A 16506-nucleotide genomic window follows, 5' to 3' on the forward strand; every position below is an offset into this window, starting at 1 on the left:
AAGCCCCACCCAGGTGCCATTTACCTGCCCAGGTGTGTCACAGATCCCGCCCAGGTGCCATTTAGCTGTCCAGGTGTGTCACAGACCCCGCCCAGGTGCTATTTACCTGTCCAGGTGTGCTATAGGCCCCACCCAGGTGTGCTATAGGCCCCACCCAGGTGTGCCCCAAACCCCACCCAGCTGCACCCTGCCCCTCCCCAGGTGCCATTTACCTGCCCAGGTGTGCTCCACCCCACCCAGGTGCCGTTTACCTGCCCAGGTGTGCCCCAAACCCCACCCAGGTGCCATTTACCTGCCCAGGTGTGCCCCAAACCCCACCCAGGTGCCATTTACCTGCCCAGGTGTGCTGTGAGCCCCACCCAGGTGCCATTTACCTGCCCAGGTGTGTCACAGACACACCCAGGTGCAGTTTACCTGCCCAGGTGTGCCCCAAACCCCACCCAGGTGTCATTTACCTGTCCAGGTGTGCTCCAAACCCCACCCAGGCGCCATTTACCTGTCCAGGTGCGCCCCAAACCCCACCCAGGTGCCATTTACCTGCCCAGGTGTGCTATAGGCCCCACCCAGATGCCATTTACCTGCCCAGGTGTGCTATAGGCCCCACCCAGATGCCATTTACCTGCCCAGGTGTGCTCCAAACCCCGCCCAGCTGCGCCCCACCCCTCCCCAGGTGCCATCTACCTGCCCAGGTGTGTCACAGACCCCACCCAGGTGCCATTTACCTGCCCAGGTGTGCTCTAAACCCCACCCAGGTGCCATTTACCTGCCCAGGTGCACCCCAAACCCCACCCAGGTGCCATTTACCTGCCCAGGTGCGCCCCAAACCCCACCCAGGTGCCATTTACCTGTCCAGGTGCGCCCCAAACCCCACCCAGGTGCCATTTACCTGCCCAGGTGTGCTCCAAACCCCACCCAGGTGTGCTGTAGACCCCACCCAGGTGCACCCCGCCCCTCTCCAGGTGCCATTTACCTGCCCAGGTGTGACATCAGCCCCACCCAGGTGTCCTTCAGGTCCCACCCAGGTGCCATTTACCTGCCCAGGTGTGCTTCAAACCCCACCCAGGTGTGCTATAGACCCCATCCAGGTGCCATTTACCTGTCCTGGTGCGCCCCAAACCCCATCCAGCCCCACCCAGGTGTGCTCCAAACCCCACCCAGCCCCACCCAGGTGTGCTCTAAACCCCACCCAGGTGTCATTTACCTGCCCAGGTGTGCTCTAGACCCCACCCAGGTGCGCCCCGCCCCTCCCCAGGTGTGTCCCAGACCACTCCAGGTCCACCTTAGGCCCCACCCCGGTGTCATTTACCTGCCCAGGTGTGTCACAGACCCCACCCAGGTGCCATTTACCTGCCCAGGTGTGCCCCAAACCCCACCCAGGTGTCATTTACCTGCCCAGGTGCGCCCCAAACCCCACCCAGCTGTGCCCCGCCCCTCCCCAGGTGTCATTTACCTGTCCAGGTGCGCTCCAAACCCCACCCAGCTGCGCCCCACCCCTCCCCAGGTGTGTCACAGACCCCACCCAGGTGCCATTTACCTGCCCAGGTGCACCCCAAACCCCACCCAGGTGCCATTTACCTGCCCAGGTGTGTCACAGACCCCACCCAGCTGCACCCTGCCCCTCCCCAGGTGCCATTTACCTGCCCAGGTGTGCTGTGAGCCCCACCCAGGTGCCATTTACCTGCCCAGGTGTGTCACAGACCCCACCCAGGTGCCATTTACCTGCCCAGGTGTGCCCCAAACCCCACCCAGGTGTCATTTACCTGCCCAGGTGTGCCCCAAACCCCACCCAGGTGTCATTTACCTGCCCAGGTGTGCCCCACCCCACCCAGGTGCCATTTACCTGCCCAGGTGTGCTCCAAACCCCACCCAGGTGCCATTTACCTGCCCAGGTGTGCCCCAAACCCCACCCAGGTGTCATTTACCTGCCCAGGTGTGCCCCAAACCCCACCCAGGTGCCATTTACCTGTCCAGGTGTGTTACAGACCCCACCCAGGTGCCATTTACCTGCCCAGGTGTGCTCCAAACCCCACCCAGGTGCGCCCCAAACCCCACCCACCTGCGCCCCGCCCCTCTCCCCGCCTCCCTCACCTGTGCCCCCCCCCCCCCCAGACTCACCTGGCGGCGACAGCGACGACGACGACGACGAGAGCGGCGACGACGCCGACGAGGCCGACGACGAGGAGGAGGAGGAGGAGGGCGAGGCCCAGGAGGGCGGGGCCGCGGCGCCGCCAGGTGAGGGGCGAGGGGGCGGGGCCGGGGGCGGGGCCGCCGCCGCCGCGGCAGAGCCCGCCCCCGCCCAGGTGACGCCGGCCACGCCCGCCCCCGCCGGCCCCGCCCCCAAGAAGGAGATCAGCGACATCGCGGCGGCGGCGGAGAGCCTCCAGCCGAAAGGGTACACGCTGGCCACCACGCAGGTGAGCGCACCTGGGCGCACCTGGGCACAGCTGGGATACACCTGGGTACACCTGGGCACACCTGGGATACACCTGGGTATGGTTACATACACCTGGGCACACCTGGGATACACCTGGGTATGGTTACATACACCTGGGCACAGTTACATACACCTGGGTACACCTGGGCACAGTTAGATACGCCTGGGGTACACCTGGGCGCACCTGGGCACAGATGGGATACACCTGGGCACAGTTAGATACACCTGGGATACACCTGGGCACACCTGGGATACACTTGGGTACAGTTACATACACCTGGGCACACCTGGGCACACCTGGGCACACCTGTGCAGGGCGGAGAGCCTCCAGCCCAAGGGGTACACGCTGGCCACCACGCAGGTGAGCGCACCTGGGGGCACCTGGGCACAGCTGGGATACACCTGGGCACACCTGGGATACACCTGGGTATGGTTACATACACCTGGGCACACCTGGGTACACCTGAGCGCACCTGGGATTCACATGGGCATAGTTAGATACACCTGGGATACACCTGAGTGCACCTGGGATACACCTGGGTACACCGGGGATACACCTGAGTGCAGCTAGATACACCTGGGCACACCTGGGCACACCTGTGCAGGGCGGAGAGCCTCCAGCCCAAGGGGTACACGCTGGCCACCACGCAGGTGAGCGCACCTGGGGGCACCTGGGTACAGTTAAATACACCTGGGATACACCTGGGTACAGTTACATACAGCTGGGATACACCTGGGTACACCTGGGATACACCTGAGTGCAGTTACATACACCTGGGCACACCTGGGCACAGTTAAATACACCTGGGATACACCTGGGCACACCTGTGCAGGGTGGAGAGCCTCCAGCCCAAGGGGTACACGCTGGCCACCACGCAGGTGAGCGCACCTGGGGTACACCTGGGCACACCTGGGCACACCTGGGCACACCTGGGCACACCTGGGCACAGTTACATACACCTGGGATACACCTGGGCGCACCTGGGTACACCTGGGATACACCTGGGTACTGCTGGGATACACCTGGGTACAGCTGGGATACACCTGGGCACACCTGGGCACACCTGGGCACACCTGAGTGCACCTGGGCACAGCTGGGATACACCTGGGCACAGCTGGGATACACCTGGGCACACCTGGGCACACCTGTGCAGGGCGGAGAGCCTGCAGCCCAAGGGGTACACGCTGGCCACCGCGCAGGTGAGCGCACCTGGGGTACACCTGGGTGCAGTTAAATACACCTGGGATACACCTGGGCACACCTGGGCACACCTGGGTACACCTGGGGACAGTTAGATACACCTGGGACACACCTGGGCACACCTGGGATACACCTGGGATACACCTGGGCACACCTGGGTACACCTGGGTACAGTTAGATACACCTGGGATACACCTGGGCACACCTGGGATACACCTGGGTACACCTGGGTACACGTGGGTACACCTGGGGCACACCTGAGTGCACCTGAGGTACACCTGGACACAGCTCGATACGCTTGGGGTACACCTGGGTGCACCTGGGATACACCTGGGCACACCTGGGCTACACCTGGGCACACCTGAGTGCACCTGGGTACGGTTACCTACACTTGGGATACACCTGGGCTACGCCTGGGATACACCTGGGTACACCTGGGTACACCTGGGTACACCTGGGGTACACCTGGGATACACCTGGGCACACCTGAGTGCACCTGGGCACAGTTAGATACACCTGGGCACACCTGGGCTACACCTGGGCACACCTGGGTACATCTGGTTTTATCCAGGACTCGGGAGCTTCACTGGTGTCTCACCTGAGCTTTACCTGTGTAACCTGCGTCCCACCTGTGCCTTGTGTGTGTGTCACCTGTGCCTCACCTGTGCCTCACCTGTGTCTCACCTTTGTCTCACCTGTGCTTTACCTGTGCTTTACCTGTGTTACCTGTGTCTCACCTGTGCCCTGTCTGTGTCTCACCTGTGTCTCACCTGTGCCTCACCTGTGCCTTGTGTGTCTCACCTGTCTCACCTGTGTCTCACCTGTGCCTCACCTGTGCCTCACCTGTGCCTTGTGTGTCTCGCCTGTCTCACCTGTGTCTCACCTGCGCAGGTGCACGCGCCCATCCCTCACCTGTTGAGGGGCACCTTGAGGCGTTCCCAGCACCTGGGGCTGGGCTGAGTGTGACAGGGGGGTGTAGGGACTCACCTGTGCCTCACCTGTGCTTTCTCTGTGTCTCACCTGTGTCTCACCTGCGCAGGTGCACACGCCCATCCCTCACCTGTTGAGGGGCACCTTGAGGCGTTCCCAGCACCTGGGGCTGGGCTGAGTGTGACAGGGGGGTGTAGGGACTCACCTGTGCCTCACCTGTGCCTCACCTGTGCCTCACCTGTGTCTCACCTGCACAGGTGCACACGCCCATCCCTCACCTGCTGAGGGGCACCTTGAGGCATCCCCAGCACCTGGGGCTGGGCTGGGTGTGACAGGAGTGTAGGGACTCACCTGTGCTCTCTCTGTGTCTCACCTGTGCCATGTCTGTGTCTCACCTGTGCTTTACCTGTGTCTCACCTGTGTCTCACCTGTGTCCCACCTGTGTCTCACCTGTGTCCCACCTGTGCTCCCTCTGTGTCCCACCTGTGCTCCCTCTGTGTCCCACCTGTGCCTCACCTGTGTCTCACCTGTGCCTCACCTGTGTCTCACCTGTGTCTCACCTGTGCTCCCTCTGTGTCCCACCTGTGTCTCACCTGTGCTCCCTCTGTGTCCCACCTGTGTCTCACCTGTGTCCCACCTGTGCTCCCTCTGTGTCCCACCTGTGCTCCCTCTGTGTCCCACCTGTGCCTCACCTGTGTCTCACCTGTGCCTCACTTGTGTCTCACCTGTGTCTCACCTGTGCCTCACCTGCACAGGTGAAGACGCCCATCCCTCACCTGCTGAGGGGCACCTTGAGGGAATACCAGCACATCGGCCTGGACTGGCTGTGATGGGATTTGGGTTTTACCTGTGTCTCACTTCTGTCTCACCTGTGCTTTATCTGTCTCACCTGTGCTTTACCTGTCTCACCTGCGCAGGTGAAGACGCCCATCCCTCACCTGCTGAGGGGCACCTTGAGGGAATACCAGCACATCGGCCTGGACTGGCTGTGACAGGAGTGTAGGGACTCACCTGTGCTTTACCTGTGTCTCACCTGTCTCACCTGTGCTTTACCTGTGCCATGTCTGTGTCTCACCTGTGCTTTACCTGTCTCACCTGCGCAGGTGCACACGCCCATCCCTCACCTGCTGCGGGGCACCTTGAGGGAATATCAGCACATCGGCCTGGACTGGCTGTGATGGGATTTGGGTTTTACCTGTGCCTCACCTGTGCTGTGTCTGTGTCTCACCTGTGCCTCACCTGTGTCTCACCTGTGCTTTACCTGTCTCACCTGCGCAGGTGAAGACGCCCATCCCTCACCTGTTGAGGGGCACCTTGAGGGAGTACCAGCACATCGGCCTGGACTGGCTGTGATGGGATTTGGGTTTTACCTGAGCTTTACCTGTGCCCTGTGTGTGTCTCACCTGTGTCTCACCTGTGTCTCACCTGTGTAGGTGCAGATGCCCATCCCTCAACTGCTGAGGGCACCTTGAGGTGTTCCCAGCACCTGGGACTGGGCTGGGTGTGACAGGGGGGTGTAGGGACTCACCTGTGTCTCACCTGTGTCTCACCTGTGTCTCACCTGTGTCTCACCTGCGCAGGTGAAGACGCCCATCCCTCACCTGTTGAGGGGCACCCTCCGCGAGTACCAGCACATCGGCCTGGACTGGCTGGTGATGGGATTTGGGTTTTACCTGTGTTTCACCTCTGTCTCATCTGTGTCTCACCTGTCTCACCTGTGCTTTACCTGTCTCACCTGCGCAGGTGAAGACGCCCATCCCTCACCTGCTGCGGGGCACCCTCCGCGAGTACCAGCACATCGGCCTGGACTGGCTGTGATGGGATTTGGGTTTTACCTGTGCTTTACCTGTGCTGTGTCTGTGTCTCACCTGTGTCTCACCTGTGTCTCACCTGCACAGGTGCACACGCCCATCCCTCACCTGTTGAGGGGCACTCTCCGCGAGTACCAGCACATCGGCCTGGACTGGCTGTGACAGGGCGGTGTAGGGACTCACCTGTGCCTCACCTGTACCATGTCTGTGTCTCACCTGTGTTACCTGTGTCTCACCTGCGCAGGTGAAGACGCCCATCCCTCACCTGCTGAGGGGCACCCTCCGCGAGTACCAGCACATCGGCCTGGACTGGCTGGTGACCATGTACGAGAAGAAGCTGAACGGGATCCTGGCCGACGAGATGGGGCTGGGCAAAACCATCCAGACGATCTCGCTGCTGGCGCACCTGGCCTGCGAGAAAGGTGAGTGTGACACACCTGGGCACACCTGGGGTACAGGAAACACACCTGGGTACACCTGAGATACACCTGGGATGGGGCTGGGCAAAACCATCCAGACCATTTCCCTCCTGGCGCACCTGGCCTGCGAGAAAGGTGAGTGTGACACACCTGGGCACACCTGAGATACACCTGGGCACACCTGTGACACACCTGTGATACACCTGGGCACACCTGAGATACACCTGGGCACACCTGAGATACACCTGAGATACACCTGAGATACACCTGGGCACACCTGGGCACACCTGAGATACAGGAAACACACCTGGGTACACCTGGGCACACCTGGGATACACCTGGGAACCCCGAAACACACCTGGGATACACCTGGGATACACCTGGGCACACCTGAGATACATCTGAGATACAGGAAACACACCTGGGCACACCTGGAATACACCTGGGCACACCTGGGATGGGGCTGGGCAAAACCATCCAGACGATCTCGCTGCTGGCGCACCTGGCCTGTGAGAAAGGTGAGTGTGACACACCTGAGACACACCTGGGCACACCTGAGATACACCTGGGATACACCTGGGATACAGGAAACACACCTGGGATACACCTGAGATACACCTGGGATGGGGCTGGGCAAAACCATCCAGACGATCTCGCTCCTGGCGCACCTGGCGTGTGAGAAAGGTGAGTGTGACACACCTGAGATACACCTGGGCACACCTGGGCACACCTGGGATACACCTGAGATACACCTGAGATACACCTGAGATACACCTGGGATACACCTGGGCACACCTGGGATACACCTGAGATACAGGAAACACACCTGGGATACACCTGTGACACACCTGGTATGGGGCTGGGCAAAACCATCCAGACGATCTCGCTGCTGGCGCACCTGGCCTGCGAGAAAGGTGAGTGTGACACACCTGGGCACACCTGAGATACACCTGGGCACACCTGGGATACACCTGGGATACACCTGGGCACACCTGAGATACAGGAAACACACCTGAGATACACCTGAGATACACCTGAGCTGGGGCTGGGCAAAACCATCCAGACCATTTCCCTCCTGGCGCACCTGGCCTGCGAGAAAGGTGAGTGTGACACACCTGGGATACACCTGAGATACAGGAAACACACCTGAGATACACCTGGGATAGAGGAAACACACCTGAGATACACCTGGGATACACCTGGGAACACCTGGGATGGGGCTGGGCAAAACCATCCAGACCATTTCCCTCCTGGCGCACCTGGCGTGTGAGAAAGGTGAGAGAATACACCTGGGCACACCTGGGCACACCTGGGATACACCTGGGTACACCTGAGATACAGGAAACACACCTGAGATACACCTGGGCACACCTGGGCACACCTGGGATACACCTGGGATACACCTGGGCACACCTGAGATACACCTGGGATACACCTGAGATACACCTGGGATACACCTGGGATGGGGCTGGGCAAAACCATCCAGACCATTTCCCTCCTGGCGCACCTGGCCTGCGAGAAAGGTGAGTGTGACACACCTGGGCACACCTGAGATACACCTGGGCACACCTGAGATACACCTGGGATGGGGCTGGGCAAAACCATCCAGACCATTTCCCTCCTGGCGCACCTGGCCTGCGAGAAAGGTGAGTGTGACACACCTGAGATACACCTGGGATAGAGGAAACACACCTGGGATACACCTGGGCACACCTGAGATACACCTGGGATACACCTGAGATACAGGAAACACACCTGGGCACACCTGGGGTACGTTTGGCCGTTATCTGTCTCACCTGTACTCAGGTAGCTGGGTCTCACCTGAGGTGGTTTTGGGTGTCTCACCTGTCCCTCACCTGTCCTCACCTCTTTCACCTGTGTCTCACTTGTCTCACCTGTCTCACCTGTCCCACAGGTAGCTAGGGCCCTCACCTGATCATCGTGCCCACCTGTCCCTCACCTGTCTCACCTGTCTCACCTGTGCAGGTAGCTGGGGCCCTCACCTGATCATCGTGGCCTCCTGTCTCACCTGTCTCACCTGTCTCACCTGTCCCACCTGTCTCACCTCTCTCACCTGTCTCACCTGTTCCTCACCTGCCTCACCTGTCCCTCACCTGTCTCACCTGTCTCACAGGTAGCTGGGGCCCTCACCTGTCTCACCTGTCCCTCACCTGTCCCTCACCTGTCCCGCAGGTAGCTGGGGCCCTCACCTGATCATCGTGCCCCCCTGTCTCACCTGTCCCTCACCTGTCTCACCTGTCCCACCTGTCCTTTACCTGTCCCACAGGTAGCTGGGGCCCTCACCTGATCATCGTGCTCCCCTGTCTCACCTGTCTCACCTGTCTCACCTGTCTCACCTGTGCAGGTAGCTGGGGCCCTCACCTGATCATCGTGCCCACCTCTCTCACCTGTCTCACCTGTCTCACCTGTCTCACCTGTCTCACAGGTAGCTGGGGCCCTCACCTGTCTCACCTGTCCTTTACCTGTCCCACAGGTAGCTGGGGCCCTCACCTGATCATCGTCCCCACCTCGGTGATGCTCAACTGGGAGATGGAGCTCAAGCGCTGGTGCCCCGGCTTCAAGATCCTCACCTACTACGGGGCGCAGAAGGAGCGGCGCCTCAAGAGGCAGGTGAGCGCACCTGGGCGCACCTGGGCGCACCTGGGGGCACTTGGGCACACCTGGGGACACACCTGGGGGCACCTGGGCACAGCTGGGGGCCTCAAGAGACAGGTGAGCGCACCTGGGCGCACCTGGGCACAGCTGGGGACACCTGGGGGCACACCTGGGCACAGCTGGGGGCCTCAAGAGACAGGTGAGCGCACCTGGGGCACAGCTGGGGGCACCTGGGTGCACACCTGGGTGCACCTGGGGACACCTGGGCACAGCTGCAGACACCTGGGGACACACCTGGGGGCCTCAAGGGACAGGTGAGCGCTCCTGGGCACACCTGGGCGCGCACCTGGGGGCACCTGGGCACACCTGGGGGCTTCAAGAGACAGGTGAGCGCACCTGGGCGCACCTGGGGGCACACCTGGGGGCACCTGGGCACACCTGGGCACACCTGGGCACACCTGGGCACACCTGGGCTGTTTTAGAGCAGATTTTTGGGGGATTTTTTCCTCACCTGTGCTCGTTTGTGTGGGGCACACCTGGGCACACCTGTGAGGGACACACCTGGGCACACCTGGGCACACCTGGGCTGTTTTAGAGCGGATTTTTTTTGGGATTTTTGCCTCACCTGCGCTCACCTGTGCTCACCTGTGCTCACCTGTGCTCACCTGTGCTCACCTGTGCTCACCTGCAGGGCTGGACCAAGCCCAACGCGTTCCACGTGTGCATCACCTCGTACAAGCTGGTGCTCCAGGACCACACCTGGGCACACCTGGGCTGTTCCAGGGCCGTTTTTCACGGGGATTTTTCCTCACCTGTGCTCACCTGTGCTCACCTGTGCTCACCTGTGCTCACCTGCAGGGCTGGACCAAGCCCAACGCGTTCCACGTGTGCATCACCTCGTACAAGCTCGTGCTCCAGGACCACACCTGGGCACACCTGGGCACACCTGGGCACACCTGGGCACACCTGGGCACACCTGGGCCGTTCCAGGGCCGTTTTTCACGGGGATTTTTCCTCACCTGTGCTCACCTGTGCTCACCTGTGTCACCTGCAGGGCTGGACCAAGCCCAACGCGTTCCACGTGTGCATCACCTCGTACAAGCTGGTGCTCCAGGAGCACACCTGGGCACACCTGGGGACACCTGGGCACACCTGGGCACACCTGAGCACACCTGAGCACACCTGTGAGGGACACACCTGGGCACACCTGGGCACACCTGGGCACACCTGTGAGGGACACACCTGGGCACACCTGGGCACACCTGGGCTGTTCCAGGCCCGTTTTTCACGGGGATTTTTGCTCACCTGTGCTCACCTGTGCTCACCTGTGCTCACCTGTGCTCACCTGTGCTCACCTGCAGGGCTGGACCAAGCCCAACGCGTTCCACGTGTGCATCACCTCGTACAAGCTGGTGCTCCAGGAGCACACCTGGGCACACCTGGGCACACCTGGGCACACCTGGGCACACCTGTGAGGGACACACCTGGGCACACCTGGGCACACCTGGGCACACCTGGGGACACACCTGAGCACACCTGGGCACACCTGGGCTGCTCCAGGGCCGTTTTTCACGGGGATTTTTGCCTCACCTGCGCTCACCTGTGCTCACCTGCAGGGCTGGACCAAGCCCAACGCGTTCCACGTGTGCATCACCTCGTACAAGCTCGTGCTCCAGGAGCACACCTGGGCACACCTGGGCACACCTGGGCACACCTGGGCACACCTTTGAGGGACACACCTGGGCACACCTGGGCTGTTTTAGAGCGGATTTTTTGGGGGATTTTTGCCTCACCTGTGCTCATTTGTCTGGGGCACACCTGGGCACACCTGGGCACACCTGGGCACACCTTTGAGGGACACACCTGGGCACACCTGGGCATACCTGGGCTGTTCTAGGGAGATTGAGGGGATTTTGATTTCATCTCTATCACTTGTCAGGACACACCTGGGCACACCTGGGCTGTTTTAGAGCAGATTTTTTTGGGGATTTTGGCTCACCTGCGCTCACCTGTGCTCACCTGTGCTCACCTGCGCTCACCTGTGCTCACCTGCAGGGCTGGACCAAGCCCAACGCGTTCCACGTGTGCATCACCTCGTACAAGCTGGTGCTCCAGGAGCACACCTGGGCACACCTGGGCACACCTGTGAGGGACACACCTGGGCACACCTGGGCACACCTGTCAGGGACGCACCTGGGCACACCTGGGCTGTTCTAGAGCTGATTTTTTGGGGGATTTTTACCTCACCTGTGCTCATTTGGGGCACACCTGGGCACACCTGAGCACACCTGGGCTGTTCCAGGGCCGTTTTTCACGGGGATTTTTGCCTCACCTGTGCTCACCTGTGCTCATCTGTGCTCACCTGTGCTCACCTGTGCTCACCTGCAGGGCTGGACCAAGCCCAACGCGTTCCACGTGTGCATCACCTCGTACAGGCTGGTGCTCCAGGAGCACACCTGGGCACACCTGGGCACACCTGGGCACACCTGTGCACACCTGGGCACACCTGTGAGGGACACACTTGAGCACACCTGGGCACACCTGTCAGGGATGCACCTGGACACACCTGGGCTGTTTTAGAGTGGATTTTTTGGGGGATTTTTGCCTCACCTGTGCTCATTTGTCTGGGGCACACCTGGGCACACCTGTGCTCACCTCCCAGGGACACACCTGGAGCACACCTGGGCTATTCCAGGAGAATTTTTTGTGTGGATTTTGATGTCACCTGTGCTCACCTGTCAGGGACACACCTGGGCTGTTCCAGGGCCGTTTTTCACGGGGATTTTTTCCTCACCTGTGCTCACCTGTGCTCACCTGTGCTCACCTGTGCTCACCTGTGCTCACCTGCAGGGCTGGACCAAGCCCAACGCGTTCCACGTGTGCATCACCTCGTACAAGCTGGTGCTCCAGGAGCACACCTGGGCACACCTGGGCACACCTGTGAGGGGCACACCTGAGCACACACCTGAGCACACCTGTGCACACCTGTGAGGGACACACCTGGGCACACCTGGGCACACCTGGGCTGTTCCAGGGAGACTGAGAGGATTTTGATTTCACTTCTATCGTTTGTCAGGACACACCTGGGCACACCTGGGCACACCTGGGCACACCTGGGCTGTTTAAAAGCGGATTTTTTGGGGGATTTTTGCCTCACCTGTGCTCACCTGTGCTCACCTGTGCTCACCTGTGCTCACCTGCAGGGCTGGACCAAGCCCAACGCGTTCCACGTGTGCATCACCTCGTACAAGCTGGTGCTCCAGGACCACACCTGGGCACACCTGGGCACACCTGTGAGGGACACACCTGAGCACACACCTGAGCACACCTGTGCACACCTGTGAGGGACACACCTGGGCACACCTGGGCACACCTGGGCTGTTCCAGGGAGACTGAGAGGATTTTGATTTCACTTCTATCATTTGTCAGGGCACACCTGGGCACACCTGGGCACACCTGGGCACACCTGGGCTGTTTAAAAGCGGATTTTTTTTGGATTTTTTCCTCACCTGTGCTCACCTGTGCTCACCTGTGCTCACCTGTGCTCACCTGTGCTCACCTGCGCTCACCTGTGCTCACCTGCAGGGCTGGACCAAGCCCAACGCGTTCCACGTGTGCATCACCTCGTACAAGCTGGTGCTCCAGGAGCACACCTGGGCACACCTGGGCACACCTGGGCACACCTGGGGCACACCTGGGCACACCTGGGCTGTTCCAGGGCCGTTTTTCACGGGGTTTTTTGCCTCACCTGTGCTCACCTGTGCTCACCTGTGCTCACCTGCAGGGCTGGACCAAGCCCAACGCGTTCCACGTGTGCATCACCTCGTACAAGCTGGTGCTCCAGGACCACACCTGGGCACACCTGGGCACACCTGGGCTGTTCTAGGGAGATTGAGGGGATTTTGATTTCACCTGTATCATATGTCAGGACACACCTGGGCACACCTGGGCTGTTTTAGAGCGGATTTTTTTTTTATTTTTGCCTCACCTGTGCTCACCTGTCAGGGACACACCTGGGCTGTTCCAGGGCCGTTTTTCACGGGGATTTTTCCTCACCTGTGCTCACCTGCGCTCACCTGCAGGGCTGGACCAAGCCCAACGCGTTCCACGTGTGCATCACCTCGTACAAGCTCGTGCTCCAGGACCACCAGGCGTTCCGCCGGAAGAACTGGAAGTACCTGATCCTGGACGAGGCCCAGAACATCAAGAACTTCAAATCCCAGCGCTGGCAGTCGCTGCTCAACTTCAACAGGTGAGCGGCGCACCTGGGCGGCACCTGGGGGGCACCGGGGGGGCACCTGGAGACACCTGGGACACACCTGGAGACACCTGGGCACACCTGGGGGGCACCTGGGCACACCTGGGCACACCTGGGCGCACCTGGGGGCACCTGGGGGGCACCTGGATACACCTGGGCGCACCTGGGGGGCACCTGGGGGGCACCTGGGCGGCACCTGGGGGGCACCTGGAGACACCTGGGCACACCTGGGCGCACCTGGGGGGCACCTGGAAGACACCTGGGGGGCACCTGGGCACACCTGGGGCACACCTGGGCGCACCTGGGCGGCACCTGGGCGGCACCGGGGGGGCACCAGGGGGGCACCTGGAGACACCTGGGCACACCTGGGGCGCACCTGGGGGCACCTGGGGCGCACCTGGAGACACCTGAGATACACCTGAGATACACCTGGGTGCACCAGGGCACACCTGGAGACACCTGGGGCACACCTGGGCACACCTGGGGCACAGCTGAGATACCTGGGCACACCTGGGGCACACCTGGGCACACCTGGGGAGCACCTGGAGACACCTGGGGCACACCTGGGTGTACCTGGGACACACCTGGAGACACTTGGGGCGCACCTGGGGCACACCTGGGTGCACCAGGGCACACCTGGAGACATCTGGAGACACCTGGGGCATACCTGAGCACATCTGGGGGGCACCTGGAGGCACCTAGGGGGTATTGGGGACATTGGGGACACCTGAGATACACCTCGGTGTACCTGGGGGGCACCTGGAGACACCTGAGATACACCTGGGGGACATTGGGGACACCTGAGATACACCTGGGACACGCCTGGGTGTACCAGGGCGCACCTGGAGACACCTGGGGCACAGGTGGGGACACCTGGGCACACCTGGGGTAGAGCTGAGTTAACTGGGACACACCTGGGTGTATCTGGATACACCTGGGGTACACCTGGGCACCTGGGATACACCTGTGTGACCTCACCTGTGTGCTCTCACCTGTGTGCCCTCACCTGTGTGCCCTCACCTGTGTGCCCTCACCTGTGTGACCTCACCTGTGTGACCTCACCTGTGTGACCTCACCTGTGTGACCTCACCTGTCTCACCTGTCTCACCTGTGTGATCTCACCTGTGTGACCTCACCTGTGTGACCTCAGCTGTGTGCCCTCACCTGTGTGACCTCTGTGTGACCTCACCTGTGTGCTCTCACCTGTGTGACCTCACCTGTGTGCCCTCACCTGTGTGACCTCACCTGTGTGCCCTCACCTGTGTGACCTCACCTGTGTGCCCTCACCTGTGTGACCTCACCTGTGTGCCCTCACCTGTGTGCTCTCACCTGTGTGCCCTCACCTGTGTGACCTCACCTGTGTGCTCTCACCTGTGTGCCCTCACCTGTGTGCCCTCACCTGTGTGCTCTCACCTGTGTGACCTCACCTGTGTGCCCTCACCTGTGTGACCTCACCTGTGTGCCCTCACCTGTGTGACCTCACCTGTGTGCCCTCACCTGTGTGCCCTCACCTGTGTGCTCTCACCTGTGTGACCTCACCTGTGTGCCCTCACCTGTGTGCTCTCACCTGTGTGCCCACACCTGTCTCACCTGTGTGCTCTCACCTGTGTGACCTCACCTGTGTGACCTCACCTGTGTGCTCTCACCTGTCTGTACCTGTGTGACCTCACATGTGTGCTCTCACCTGTGTGCTCTCACCTGTCTCACCTGTGTGACCACACCTGTGTGCCCTCACCTGTCTCACCTGTGTGCCCTCACCTGTCTCACCTGTCTCACCTGTCTCACCTGTCTCACCTGCAGCCAGCGGCGGCTGCTGCTGACGGGTACTCACCTGTGTGCTCTCACCTGTGTGCTCTCACCTGTGTGCTGTTACCTGTCTCACCTGTGTGCTCTCACCTGTCTCACCTGTCTCACCTGTGTGCTCTCACCTGTCTCACCTGTCTCACCTGTCTCACCTGTCTCACCTGCAGCCAGCGGCGGCTGCTGCTGACGGGCACTCACCTGTGTGCTCTCACCTGTGTGCTCTCACCTGTGTGCTCTCACCTGTCTCACCTTACCTGTCTCACCTGTCTCACCTGTCTCACCTTACCTGTCTCACCTGTCTCACCTGTCTCACCTGTCTCACCTGCAGCCAGCGGCGGCTGCTGCTGACGGGCACTCACCTGTGTGCCCTCACCTGTGTGCCCTCACCTGTGTGCTGTTACCTGTCTCACCTGTGTGCTCTCACCTGTCTCACCTGTGTGCTCTCACCTGTCTCACCTGTGTGACCTCACCTGTGTGCCCTCACCTGTGTCACCTGTCTCACCTGTGTGCTCTCACCTGTCTCACCTGCAGCCAGCGGCGGCTGCTGCTGACGGGCACTCACCTGTGTGCTCTCACCTGTGTGACCTCACCTGTGTGACCTCACCTGTCTCACCTGTGTGCTGTTACCTGTCTCACCTGTGTGCTCTCACCTGTGTGACCTCACCTGTGTGCTCTCACCTGTGTGACCACACCTGTCTCACCTGTGTGCTGTTACCTGTCTCACCTGTGTGCTGTTACCTGTCTCACCTGCAGCCAGCGGCGGCTGCTGCTGACGGGCACGCCGCTGCAGAACTCGCTGATGGAGCTCTGGTCGCTGGCGCTGCTCCCTCACCTGTGTGCCCTCACCTGTGTGCTCTCACCTGTCTCACCTGTCTCACCTGTCTCACCTGTCTCACCTGTCTCACCTGCAGCCAGCGGCGGCTGCTGCTGACGGGCACTCACCTGTGTGACCTCACCTGTCTCACCTGTCTCACCTGTGTGCTCTCACCTGTCTGTACCTGTGTGACCACACCTGTCTCACCTGTCTCACCTGT

The 16506-nt window shown here is 61.0% G+C and overlaps 1 protein-coding gene and 3 long non-coding RNA genes across 5 annotated transcripts in view; 1 reads left to right on the forward strand and 3 right to left on the reverse strand.

Moving 5' to 3' along the window:
- The window catches only part of LOC120747911 (helicase SRCAP-like), a gene marked incomplete at both ends in the record, with an annotated part of 39783 nt that extends 23463 nt beyond the window's left edge, over positions 1–16320 (forward strand). Inside the window, 5 exons of the mRNA XM_040053962.2 lie at positions 2110–2414; positions 6621–6798; positions 9290–9426; positions 13494–13663; positions 16226–16320. Coding sequence (XP_039909896.2) covers positions 2110–2414; positions 6621–6798; positions 9290–9426; positions 13494–13663; positions 16226–16320 — 885 coding nt within the window. The remainder of the gene's footprint in view (positions 1–2109; positions 2415–6620; positions 6799–9289; positions 9427–13493; positions 13664–16225) is intronic.
- LOC131378800 (uncharacterized) lies at positions 7025–7958 on the reverse strand. 2 transcript variants are annotated; one of them, XR_009208738.1, is made up of 4 exons: positions 7942–7958; positions 7526–7580; positions 7392–7413; positions 7025–7062 (listed from the first exon to the last, which is right to left on the reverse strand). It is a non-coding gene; the product is annotated as an uncharacterized LOC131378800 (long non-coding RNA). The 2 variants fall into 2 exon arrangements; XR_009208739.1 differs by lacking the exon at positions 7942–7958 and adding an exon at positions 7808–7834.
- LOC131378802 (uncharacterized) lies at positions 14751–15481 on the reverse strand. Its single transcript, XR_009208741.1, has 3 exons — positions 15464–15481; positions 15354–15367; positions 14751–14768 (listed from the first exon to the last, which is right to left on the reverse strand). It is a non-coding gene; the product is annotated as an uncharacterized LOC131378802 (long non-coding RNA).
- LOC131378801 (uncharacterized) lies at positions 15767–16014 on the reverse strand. The gene is made up of 3 exons (XR_009208740.1): positions 15998–16014; positions 15874–15896; positions 15767–15776 (listed from the first exon to the last, which is right to left on the reverse strand). It is a non-coding gene; the product is annotated as an uncharacterized LOC131378801 (long non-coding RNA).
- Positions 16321–16506: the final 186 nt, after the last annotated feature.

This window comes from Hirundo rustica, unplaced genomic scaffold, assembly GCF_015227805.2.
Source record: "Hirundo rustica isolate bHirRus1 unplaced genomic scaffold, bHirRus1.pri.v3 scaffold_292_arrow_ctg1, whole genome shotgun sequence".
Taxonomy (NCBI): Eukaryota; Metazoa; Chordata; class Aves; order Passeriformes; family Hirundinidae; genus Hirundo; species Hirundo rustica.